The sequence below is a fragment of the Ochotona curzoniae genome, unplaced genomic scaffold (genome assembly GCF_017591425.1).
Source record: "Ochotona curzoniae isolate NIBS_2020 unplaced genomic scaffold, NIBS_Ocur_1.0 scaffold_3890, whole genome shotgun sequence".
NCBI classification, from domain to species: domain Eukaryota; kingdom Metazoa; phylum Chordata; class Mammalia; order Lagomorpha; family Ochotonidae; genus Ochotona; species Ochotona curzoniae.
This window is the reverse complement of record NW_024467115.1, coordinates 28,732,791-28,745,551: the sequence shown is the minus strand read 5'-3', so window position 1 is coordinate 28,745,551 and position 12,761 is coordinate 28,732,791. Positions and strand designations below refer to the sequence as shown.

Below are 12,761 nucleotides of genomic sequence, written 5' to 3'. Positions count from 1 at the left end.
CAGAGCAACAGAGAAAGAGAGATTTTCCCATCTATTGGCGCACTCCCCAAAAGCCCAGGGCCAGGCTGGAGTCAGGAGCCAGGAATTCCATCTGGATCTCCCATCTCGGGGACAGGGACCCAAGTACTTTAGCTTTGGTCACTGCCTTCTGTCTTCCAGGTGCACATTAACAGGATGCTGGAATCAGAAGTAAAGCCAAGACTTAAACTTAGACACTCCAAAATGGGATGAAACATCTCAGTGTCTCCAGTAAAATCTATTACTTAAACTACTTGCTTACATTTATCAGCCTGAAAGTCAAAGAAATAAAAAGAGACTTCCTTTCCATCCATTCACTCAACAGTAAAGGCTGGGTCAGCCAGAGAGTTCAAATGGGTCTCCCACATGGGTGGCAGGAATTCAGCTCTCGAGCCATCGCCTGCTGCCTGCCAAGGCGTACCTTAGCAGGAAGCTAGCTTGCAATATGACGGGTACTCAGATGTCCAACACGGGACTGAAGCAGTCCGTACAGTGACTGAAGCACTATGCCAAAGGCCCAACTCACCGAGCACTGTCTTAATCACTGTACCAGATGCTCATCCCCCAATGTTTAGAGGCTATTTTAACCTCTAAAATTTCTATGTATTACATAACCTGTGAGGTGAAGCAGCAAGACCTTGCTGTTAGGAACTGTTTTATTTGAGAAAAAAAAATGTTTCTTCAGGAACAAATTCAACATCAAAACACTCACATTCGGAATATAGAAAATTCTACGGGACAGATGGTTTTTGTCAATAATTAAAGACCCTATAAAATGAGGAATCTGGGCCCGGCGCAATTGGTTAAAGGTCCTCGCCTTGCACGCCCGGGATCCCATATGGGCGCCGGTTCTAATCCCGGCAGCCCCGCTTCCCTTCCAGCTCCCTGCCTGTGGCCTGGGAAAGCAGTTGAGGACGGCCCAAAGCTTTGGGAACCTGCACCCGCGTGGGAGACCCGGAAGAGGCTCCTGGCTTCGGATCGGCATAGTATCGGCCCGTTGCGCTCACTTGGGGAGTGAATCATCGGACGGAAGATCTTCCTCTCTGTCTCTCCTCTCTGTATATCCGCCTTTCCAATGAAAAAATAATAAAAATAAATCTTTAAAAAAAAAATGAGGAATCTATTAGAATTAAAAGCTTATGATATTGATTTAAGCAAATTAAGAATTGTTAAAAGGGGCGGGGATTTACCCCAATGGTTAAGAAGGCACTTGGGATGCCAGCACATCATATTAGAGTGCTTGGGTTCAAGACCTGGCTCCGTCCCTAACTGTAACTTCCTGCTAAGGAGTAACCTGAAAGGCAGCAGATAATGGGAATTCGCTACCCCTAAGGGAGACCTAGACAGGGTTCCTGGCTTCAGGAGTCGGCCTGGCTCAGCTGCCACAGGTATTTGGGAAATGAGCTAGAGAATTGGAAATTTCTGTTTCTCTCTCTCTGACTCAAATAAATAGAATTTACTTTAAACTTTTCTTTTTAATGTGAAACAGGCATTCCATACAGGCACCAGGTGGAGTACTGGCTGTTTCACTTCCAACCCTGCTTCCTTCTAATGGCCTGGTAAAGCAGCAGAGGATGGTCCAAGTGCTTGGACACCCGTACCCACATAGGCAATTGTTTTCCCAGGCCACAGCCAAAGAACTGGAAGGGAAGTGGAGCAGTCAGGATAGGAACCGCTGCCCATATGGGATCTCGGTCTGTGCAAGGCAAGGACTTTACCCACGAGGCTACCACACTGGGCCTTAAATGCATACTTCTCAACAGTAAAAGGGCAACCCAATTTAAAAATGGGTAAGGTATTTGAAGACATTTCTTCAAGAAAGATACACAAATGATCAATAAACATATGAAAAGATCAACATCATTAATCATTGTGAAAATGTAAAGTAAATTCACAAGAAAACACCACTTCAAAGTCATCAATAAATAATAGCAAACACTAAAAATGTAGCAGGGCAATTAGAAGATTCAATCACTTGTAGAATTGTAAACCAGTATAGCCACTTTAGAAGAGTCTGAGAACTATCAAGCAGTTATAACTGAACAAGTTCATTCCTAGATAAATACAAAAAAAAAATGTACACCCACACCAAAACTTGTATATATTATTTAGAAAAGGTAGTAATAATCCAACAGCTGACACAGTATATATAAATGGAATATTATTTAGCCATAAAACAGAATGAAGTACTGACTCATATGCAGACTTGAAAAAAGAAAGCTAAATCCTAAATGCCAATCAGAAAAGGCCAGGGGCTTGCATCATGACGTGGCAGGTACAGCTAGCTACTACCTGCAAATACCTCCTTCCACATGGGTGCCAGTTAGCGTCCCAGATGCTCCACTTCTGTTCCAGCTTCCTGCTAATGGCCTGAACAAGCAATAGAAGATGGGCCAAGTGCTTGGGTCCCGGTACCCACGTGGGAGACCAAGCAGAAACTAGTGGCTCCAGGCTTTGGCCTGGCCAAGCCCTGGCCACTACAGTCATTTAGAAAGCAGCCATTAAGAAAGTGAACTACCAGGGGCCCGAAGTGAGGGTTCAGGGGCACCACCATCCCATATGGGCACCAGTTCTAATCCTGGCCACTCCACTTCCCATCCAGCTCCCTACTTAGTCCTAGGAAAGCAATAGAGATTAGCCCAACGCCTTGGAATCTTGTACCCACATGGAAGACCCAGAAGCAGCTCAGATCTGCTCAGTTCTGGCCATTGCAACTGTTTGAGGAGTGAGCCAGCAAATGGAAGATAATGCTGGCATTCAATAAAGATTCCAGTTTGAGTCCCAGCTGTCTCATTTCCAATCCAGCTCTGTGTTAATGAATCTGGGAAAGCAGAAGAGAATGGCCCAAACACCTGGCTTCTGTACACATAGGAGACCAGGAGGAAGCTCCTGGTTCCTGGCTTCAGCTCTCTGTTCATGTGGGGAGAACCAATAGATGAAAAATTTTTACCTCTTTCTCTCTCTCTCTCTCTTTCATATACACCCACATTTGCTCTCTGTGTGTGTAACTTTGCTTTTCAAATAACATAAAATCTTAAAAAAAAAAAAAGTTCCATTTCTTTCACAGGCACAGAAGCAGAAGCAGAAAAAATCCACCCATTGGTTTCCTCCTCAGGCGCCCACAACAGCCAGGGACAGGTCAGGCCTAAGCCAAGAGTCAGGCACAGAACCTAGGCTTCCCACACAGGTGGCAAGGGCCCAGGCACTTAAGCCATCACCTGCAGTCCCCCAGTGTGTGAACTAGCATGGAGCTGAATCACACTTGCAGGAGCCAGGGCTGGGAACAAGGCACCTGACAGGGTGTGCAGCGTCCCAAACAGCACGAGGCCACGCGGCCAAATACGCAACAGCATAATTTATTATGCATTACTTTAATTAAATGGGTAAAGTATAAAAAAGCCACTCCTATTCCGTCGTAAACAAACAAAAAGAGATAACAGCTAAAGGGTAAAAAGCAGTAAGAAAAAATCCTCAAAAATCAGATTTTATTTCTATTCCTGCACTGCCAATCATGTAATTCCCTTAGAGAAATTTAGCTTTAGTTTCTATAGGAAAATTACATACATATGTGCATCTATTTGGCTTTCATGCTCTACAGATTACTCTAAATATCCTCCACATCCCACTTTACGTACTGTTTCCTAAGAGATTCCCTTATTCATACTTGTAGTCCTTCCTCATTTAACAGCTATACAACACTACTAGAAGAATGTATTCTAAATTACTGTTAGTAGATTATTATTGTTTATTGCTACATTCTTCTATTACAAATAATGTGCCAATGAACAACTTCACTCAAGAGATTTTTCACTTGTACAATATAGAGTAAATACCTTGATATTAAAATTGGGGATCTAGGGTAGGTGTTTGGCAAGATGGTTAATCCATCATTTGGGATGTCCACACACACTGAAACACCTGGTTCAAGTTCACTTCAGTCCAGCTTCCTGGTAATGCACACCCTGGGAGGCAACAGTAATGGCTAAATAATTGACCACACAAGTGGGAGACCTAAATTAGGTTCCTGGTTGATGGTCTCAGCCTGGTCTGGCCCTGGCTCTCGTGGGCATTGGAGGAGTGAACCAGTAGACACAAGAACACTTTTTGTGGCACTCAGCAGCCCCCACTTTTATTTTTATTGTCAGATATACAGAGAGGAGGAGAGACAGAGAGGAAGATCTTCCATTCATTGATTCACTCCCCAAATAACTGCATTGGCCGGTGCTGTGCCAATCCGAAGCCAGGAGCCAAGAGCCTCTTCTGTATCACCCACAAGGGTGCAGGGCCCCAAGGCTTTGGGCTGTCCTCGACAGCTTTTCTAGGCCACAAGCAGGGAGCTGGATGGGAAGTGCCGGGATTAGAACTGGCACCCTTATGGGATCCTGGGCAAGTTCAGGGGGAAGACTTTAGTCGCTAAGCCATAGCGCCAGGCCCCCCCACCTTTTTTTTTTTAAGGATTTATTTTATTTTTATCAGAAAGTCTGACATACAAGGAGGACAGGAGACAAAGAGAAAGATCTTCCATCTGCTGATTCACTCTGCAAGCAACTACAATGGCTGGAGCTGAGCTGATTCGAAGCCAGGGGAGTCAAGAGCTTTTTCTGGTCAGGCAACTGACCCCACTCCCGCCAAAATAATCTTGTCCTTTTCTCCTTTTCCTTTGACTTACCAGTGTTTTACTTATTAACGTAAGGAATACACATATATTATCTATGCATATATCTATACACATTGAAATATGTCCTACAATGTCATTTGTGTTACCAATACTTCTTGTTGACAAGAATGGCGGGTTAAGCTGCTTCCAGGGGCAGCTGTATCACGCAACAAGAGGCCTAGATTTGTATCCAGGCTCCATTTGGACCCAGCTTCCTGATAGCGTATGCCGGGAGGCAAGGAATACTGACTCAAGTATGTGGCTCCTATCACACCCCTGGGAGACGGGAGGTCAGGTGGAACCATGGGCTTGTGCTTCAGCCTGGCCCAGACCCCGACTCCAACAGACTTCTGGGAGTAAACCTGAGGGCGAACATCAGTCCTCTCATTCTGCCTCATTCTCTCTCTACCTTTCGTCCCTGTTGCATTACCTTTCAAGTATTCCAACAAATACTGAAAATATACAAACAAGTATTTCCCTCAGTTTGTCTTCATTTATTTTTGGTTGTAGTATTTTTCTTACTACAAAAATCCCAGGGCCTGGTGCCGTGGCCTAGAGGCTAGTCCTAGCCTTGAACACAACAGGATCCCATATGGGCGCCGGTTCTAATCCTGGCAGCCACACTTCCCATCCAGCTCCCTGCTTTTGGCATGGGAAAGCAGTCGAGGACAGCTCAAAACCTTGGCAGCCTGCACCCACATGAGAGACATGGAGGAGGCTCTGGGCTCCTGGCTTCGGATCTGCACAGCACCAGCCATTGCGGTTACTTGGGGAGTGAATCATCAGACAGAAGATCTTTCTCTGTCTCTCCTCCTCTCTGTATATCTGACTTTTTTTTTTAAAGATTTATTTATTTTTATTACAAAGTCAGATATACAGAGGGAGAAAACAGAGAGGAAGATCTTCTGTCCGATGATTCAGTCCCCAAATGAGTGCAACGGCCGGTACTGCGCCGATCCGAAGCCAGGATCCAGGAACTTCTTCCAGGTCTCCCACATGGGTACAGGGTCCCAAAGCTTTGGGCTTTCCTTAACTGCTTTCCCAGGCCACAAGCAGGGAGCTGGACGGGAAGTGGAGCTGCCGGGATTAGAACCAGCGCCCATATGGGATCCCGGGCATTCAAGGCGAGGACTTTAGCTGCTAGGCCACTCCACTGGGTCCTGTATATCTGACTTTGCAATAAAAATAAAACAAATGAGTCAATCACAAAAGAACAAATACCATATATTCTCTCTCATATAAGGAAGCCAACATAGAAAGGATAACTCCAACAGTCCAATCTATCCTGGTTTTAATTTAATTTAATTTTATTTTCTTGATTGTTTTTTTTTTTGGCTGTATCCCATGTGTTTTGATGTTTTTATTTCAGTTTGGTTGCTTCCAAATAATCTCTATTCTCTAGTAAAATTCATCACGTGCTTATGAAGTATATGCTGGCACCATTTTTCCCAAGAGACTTCTGTGTTTCCTTTTTGTCATGCATGTGTTGGCTATTCAGTGGTGTTACTTTTTTTCAGGGTGATATACTTTGTTGTCGATGTTGTTGCTGTTGTTGTTGATGTGGCTGTTATGAATTGATGTCAATCTGAAACAGTAATATTATTTCAACCCCAAACAGCCTGTATCTCATGCAATAAGATATTGTGAAGTAATCAATGAATCAATAATCGATATGAGTCAGACTGCTTCTGATCTACATCAAAGAATTGTAAAACCTAATATACTTGTAAGGCTCTATGCTACTCGGAAAGGGGGAGGAAGAGCAGAGAAATCTTACATAACCCAAGAAGGTGTGAGGAAGACGGGAAGTATAACCTATCAGGATCATAACTGGTAACTCATAGACAACAGACTCGAGTCAGCATTAGACAATAGCAAAACTACGAAGGCATATGGGGGGAATCAGGAGCAATCCCAACAACCTCTTAACAGGAGGTCATATGCACAGAGCAGGGGGGAACCCCAGAGTGGAGCAGGCAGACAGGAGGAAGCGTGTATCCCAACTCTGAAGACTCCTCGATCCTCACCAAGGACTATCAGTACGAGCTCCGAGGATTACATCCCAACCGCCAAGGAGACCACGGGGAATTGGAGTGCCTTTGGAGGCCGAGAACTCTGAGGTCACCCATTTCCATTTGGGTCTCACACATGGGATGGAAGAAGCCCATACCCGCCTTGCAGGATCCAAGGTCATCGGAACGACAACCAGGAGCACTGAGCAGTCCACAGAAACAAAACAGTAAACTTCCTTCGGGACTAGGGAGAGGAGCTTTCTCTGGTTCTTGCCTGGTTCTAACTTTCGGTCCCCACTCTCTCTCATAATGACCATCAGGATTGCTCCAGACCCCTCAAAACAAACTAACAAACAAATAAACAAACAAAAAAACCCCCCTAGAATAGATGGAGAACAGCAAGGAAAGCTTAGAAACAGGAAATGGGCAGGGGGAGGCACTTATAACTCACTGGGTGGGACACGAAGATTGGTTGCTCCTCACTAGGGTATTGAGGATTTCTCTGCACACCCCTCCTAACACTGTTCACCTAAATTGTTGACATATGTCTTGTTAGAGTTATAGCGTTAGACTACCCAAAAAACAGCCAGGTTCTGCAAAATCATGCTTCAATGCTATGAACTGCTAAATACTAAAATTAAAATAGACATGAGACAGCTGAATAGTAATCTATAGCCATTTTAAGGTGTATAGAACCCAGCTGTATATAAACTAATAATTGTAATGTCAATGTAGAAGTCATAGGATGTGGTTCAGAACTTGCACTCTTTTTTTTCTCTCTCTCTCTTTTAACATGCTGGTTACACAATACCATGTCAACTAATTCCATTACATTATAAATTGTTACTGATGCAATGTCGGGGCTTTCAATTGATTGGGATGATACTCTTTCAGCTGTATCTTCAGACCAGAGACTGTCTCCCCATGAAACTGTCGAACTTATCTGCACAATAAGATGCTGGACTCTATGCTTTGTAGATGCTTGCAAGGAAAAAAAATCTCAACCGAATTTGATCTGTGGTAATGCAACAAGATGGAAGAATCCACCATGGGGGGGGGAATGGGTTTTGGGGAGGGGCGGGGGGGAATCCCAGTGCCTGTAAAACTGTGTCTCATGATGCAATGTAATAAAAAAAAAAAATCCTTAACTTTCATCATGCAAAACAGCGAATTTATGTTACAGTTTTTGGGTTTCTACCATGCCTTAAAGATGTGTCCTATTTCTTCTTTTAATAGAATTATCAATTGACTATAAATAAATGGGCAAAACTTATTTAGAGTAGATTTTAAATATGAGCTTTTGCAACTCCAAGTATTTGCAGAGAATTTGAAAAGCCATTGTTCTCTCCAGCTAAGTCCAACAGAGTCTTCATTCAAATAACTGACATTTAAACACAAGAAAATTCTCAAGATTAAAAGTGCCAGATCACTGCAAACAGGTCCTCCAAGGTCATGATTTTACAGCTCTTAGACTTAACTTCCCAAATAAACCGTAAAATGTTTAACTCCAGATTTTTTTTTGTTGTGGTTGTTAATTTATTTATTTGAAAGAATTACACAGGGAGAAACAGAGAGAGCAATCTTCCATCTGCTTTTCACTCCCTAAATGGCCATCACTCTGTCAGGGTTGGACCAGGTCCAAGCCAGGAGCCAGGAGCTTCCTCTGAGTCTCCCCATGTACGTAGTTGTAGGAGCCCAAACACTTGGGCCATCTCCCACTGTTTTCCCAAGTGCTTTTTGGGGAAGATGGATCAGCAGTGGAGCAGCTGGGACTCAATCAGTGCCTATATGGGATGCCTGCACTGCAGGAAGTGGATTTACTGGCTATGCCACCATGCTAGCCCCAACTTGAGATTTCTATAACATGTCCATTATGCTACTTTAAATATTCTCCTCTTAATTCATCACTTTTTTTTTTTGATTGAAGAAGTTGCTCATAGAGAATACGACCCATTTACAACAAAATGAACAAAATTAACTTACCATGTGTGGAGCACTGATTGTTGCTTGGAAACCTGCAAAACAAGAGACTACTGATACATTCTGCCACAAAACACCAAATATTTCACATAATTCTAGTTCTAATGCCCATGCAGTATTTTCCTAATGATCCCTTTTTATTTTTATAATTTCAAGATGTGCACTAGCTAAAATGAGAACACAGAATCATGCCAAGGGTAACACACTCATCTCAAACAGTCCCAGGGCTTCCGGAAATGACTTTTGTACACTTACTTAAGAAAGGAGGGATTACAAGAAGTATTAGATTTTTGCATTTTTTTCTTCAGATTTATAAAAAGAAAATAAGCTTCTAAATATGGATATTAAAAATATTTAAAAATCTTTGTAAAATTAAATTGTTTCACATTTCCAACAACTTCAAAAGAATTTTCTGAGAACTTGAGCGAGTGACAACTAAAGCTGCTTCTGAGAGTAATGACCTACTGGCCTTTGTCACGGACGCTAACTCACACAGTCCTCTCCTGGCTTTGAACTCCTACTTTGCTCCAATGCTACATCTCACGAAGTCTTTACCTGTTTCTGCCTCTGAAGCAGTTTTCACTGAGCACTGGGAGCAGGTGCCTTCGGGGTTCAGAAGTCCCTCAGGATCTTCTCTGCTGACAGAGTACTTCAAGAGAAGACCGCATGGCAGCCCGCGCCGACGGCATCCTGAGGCCCTTCTAAGCCTCAAAGGCGCCCACTGCCAAGGCTCAGCAGTTAAGCAAAACCTGCTTCAGGGGAGGGAGGCAAATGTAGACATTTCTAGAAACAAACGCAACCCAAAAACATCAGGGCCAGTGAAACAGAAAAATCAACAACAATTACATTTTTTTCCTTTAAATATTTAGAAAATCCATGGCCTCTCAAAAAAGTCAGCAGAAAGGCCTGGAAAGAAAATCAGCCCTCACCTACAACCAAGTATTGATTAAAAGTTCTGCTTTTTATTAAAATATTCTCTATGAAGTTTTTTTCTTTTATTAATCATTACACGTATTACAAACCATGTGAGAAACAGATAAAGATACATCATCTCAGTAAAATGGATATGCCTGGGATTATGAAACTTACTGAGTCATAACATTCAAATTAGCAAGGCAATAAGAGATAAACATATGTCCCAGTCCTTTTCCACTTACAAAAATAACAGAGTAACAGAGAAAAATTCTCCAATTTTCAGAAATTTAAAGCTTACCTATTGATTGTGGAGAATCCATATAAGGATTACATTTTGCATAGTGGGAGCGATCTGTAGCCAGCATAACTTCAAATACTTTATCTGTCTTTATGATACCATTTTCTGAAATGAATAAGGGAAATCTTTTACTCAGGAAATGACAGGACCAAATGCATCTTAGAATAATTATTCTAGCTACACTACAGAGACTGGAATGAAAGTAAGCAAGATAAAGTATTCACAACACAAGTTAATACTAACATCACAACTTCAATAACAATAGCAGGAATGGAGGAAAGTGGAAGGATTCGTGGTGCCTTCCATTTGGAAGCTCCACCTGACTCACTGTGCTTGGCAACAAGAGTGGGTGCAATAGGAGGAATGCCTGAGCTGCTGATCCCATCCACCGCTTTGAAAAATCCTCAACAAGGGCAAGAGATCAGGAAAACAACAGTTATTCAGGAACTAAATATCACAGAAACTGTCTGGGACTTGCAAGTTCAAAGCAATGGCCATAGGAAGGAGCTTGAAAATCCGTGATTTTAAAGGTGCCAAGATCATTCAACGAAATTGTGGGGTTTTTTTCTTTTTTTTTTTTTTTTTTCTCAACAAATAGTGTTAGGACAAATGGATGGCCACATGTGAAAAAATGAACTTCAATGCTTAACTCACACTGTGTGCAAAAATCACTCAATAGATCAAAGACTTAAACAAAATATTGTGGCAGCAGTTAATAGCTCATGTACCTGAGACCCTGTCACCCACATGGGAGACCCAGATGGACTGCCTGACCCTGTCTACAGTCTGGCTCATTCCCTGGCTTTTGGGACCATCTAGGGAATGAACCAGCAGATGGAAGATATCTGTCTCTGATATTCTTTGCCTTTTAATAAAAAAGCCTTTTGAAAAGATGTAAGAAGGCCCACGTGATAGTCTAGTGGATAAAGTCCTTGCCTTGCATGCACTAGGATCCCATATGGGTGCTGGTTCTAATCCTGGCTGCTTCCCATCCAGGTTCCTGCTTGCGGCATGGGAAAGCAGTTGAGGACAGCCCAAAGCCTTGGCACTCTGCACCCATGTAGGAGACCCAGAAGAAGCTCCTGGATCCTGCCTTTGGATTAGCTCAGCTCCAGCCTTTGGGATCACTGGAGAGAGAACCGGTAGATGGAAAATCTTTCTTTCTGTCCCTCCTTTTCTCTGCAGATCTGTCTTACCAATCAAGAGTTAAAAAATTTAAAAACACAGACACACAAAATGACCCTCTGTCACATTAAAGTGCCTGGGTTTGCTGCCAGGTTCCAGCTCCAGATTCTAGCTTTCAGCTAATCAAAACCCTGGGAGGCAATGGGGATGGTCTAATAATAAAGTTCCTACCATCCACATGAGAGATCCAGATTAAATTTTATTTTTTATATTTACATAGTTGATGGGGTGGAAGGGTTGAGTATGTGAGAAAGGTGGGCGAGACCATTCTTTTACACATTTTTTTTCTTCCTGTATCTATCTGGATCTACCCCCACTTTTGAAAACACCAAGAGAATAAACCATTGGATGAAAGATTTCTCTATTTCTCTGCCATTCAAACTGTAAAATTAAATACACACACACAGTTTCTTTGATCCTTTTCTTACTCCACAAGTGTAGAAACCAATGAAATTAACTAAAATTACTAAGTGACTCAGAAATATACTAAAAAGCTAATATGGAGTAGGCACAGAGGCTAACAAATTAAACTGCCAGTTATCCCATCCTCTTTTTCTGTGTGGGGTGGGGAGGGAAGGGTGTGTGGTATGTGTGTCACTCTTCCTTTCAAATAAATAAATTCTTAGGAAAAAAACCTGCCTGCATCAAGGTTCAGAATTAAGTTTCACTGGGCAAATACTGTGTAGTTCCCCACAGTAATTGCCCCTACAAGGTTATTACTTATATTTGATCAGGATTCCACATTGTGAAAAATGCTTAAACCAAACCATCCTAAATTACTGCAGTTTTTCCAATTTAAAAACCTACGACCTGTGTCAGTGTCCTGAAACATTTCTAACAAAAGTCCTATGATACTTCATGTTGCACGTGTACCTGAGTTAATGGTAAATCTGCAAATGTACTAGGCTTTTTGAACAAGTAGCAGCTAAAGAACCATCCATACCATGTTGCCCTAGAGTCTAATAATTATAACAGAAAGGTAAATAAAAACAACGAAAAAAAAACAATTATAACAGCTAATTTGGTTCAAATATGTAAGTGATCCAAATGAGAAGTTAGCAGGATGCAGAAGGGAAAATGGAATAGCATCCAAGCTACAAGCCACTAAAATGCCTGAAAAAATAGGGCTTTGGCAATAAGGCATACAGGTGCCTTCAAACTGGAGAGGCAGAGAGGAAAACCAAAGAATCAAATCCCAAGAAACCACATTAAAGATACTATTCAGGACCTATGGATCAAATACGAAGAAAATAAAACTGTGGCGTGATTTCAAGCAATTGGTGAAGTGTAAAAATAAGAAAAGCTTCTGGGGCCCCTGCACCCATGCGGGAGACCTGAAACAAGTTCCAGGCCCAGCTCCAGCAGCTGCAACCATCTAGGAAATGAAACAGCAGACGGCTCTTTCTCCCTCTTCCTCTCTCATACTCTCTCACTCTCACTCTCTCTCTGTATGTGTGTACGTATGTATGCGTGTCTCCCTCTCTGTAACTCTGCCTTTCAAGTAAATACCTAAATCTTTTTTTTTAATCAGCAAAATAAAATATAGCTTTATCGCCAGAATGAAAATCCCATTGACTCTGGCAAAAGAGCTGCTAACAAATTCAGGAAAGAGAGGGGAGAGGAAGTTTCCTAACACTGTTTTCCTACAAAGTAGTTGGGAGAGGGTGAGGGATATGCAGCCACTTTGCACAACCAC

The 12,761-nt window shown here is 42.4% G+C and overlaps 1 protein-coding gene across 8 annotated transcripts in view; it reads right to left on the bottom strand.

The window, feature by feature from the left end:
* Positions 1–12,761, bottom strand: part of PCMT1 (protein-L-isoaspartate (D-aspartate) O-methyltransferase) — a 41,841-nt gene that overhangs the window by 21,730 nt on the left and 7,350 nt on the right. For 5 of the 8 annotated variants that reach the window (XM_040965180.1, XM_040965183.1, XM_040965181.1 and 2 more), the window contains exons 2-3: positions 9,881–9,985; positions 8,671–8,702 (exon numbers count right to left, since the gene is read on the bottom strand). In XM_040965180.1, coding sequence (XP_040821114.1) covers positions 8,671–8,702; positions 9,881–9,985 — 137 coding nt within the window. Of the gene's footprint in view, positions 1–8,670; positions 8,703–9,222; positions 9,451–9,880; positions 9,986–12,761 lie in introns of those variants that run through there. The other 3 variants (XM_040965185.1, XM_040965187.1, XM_040965186.1) reach the window with 3 other exon arrangements.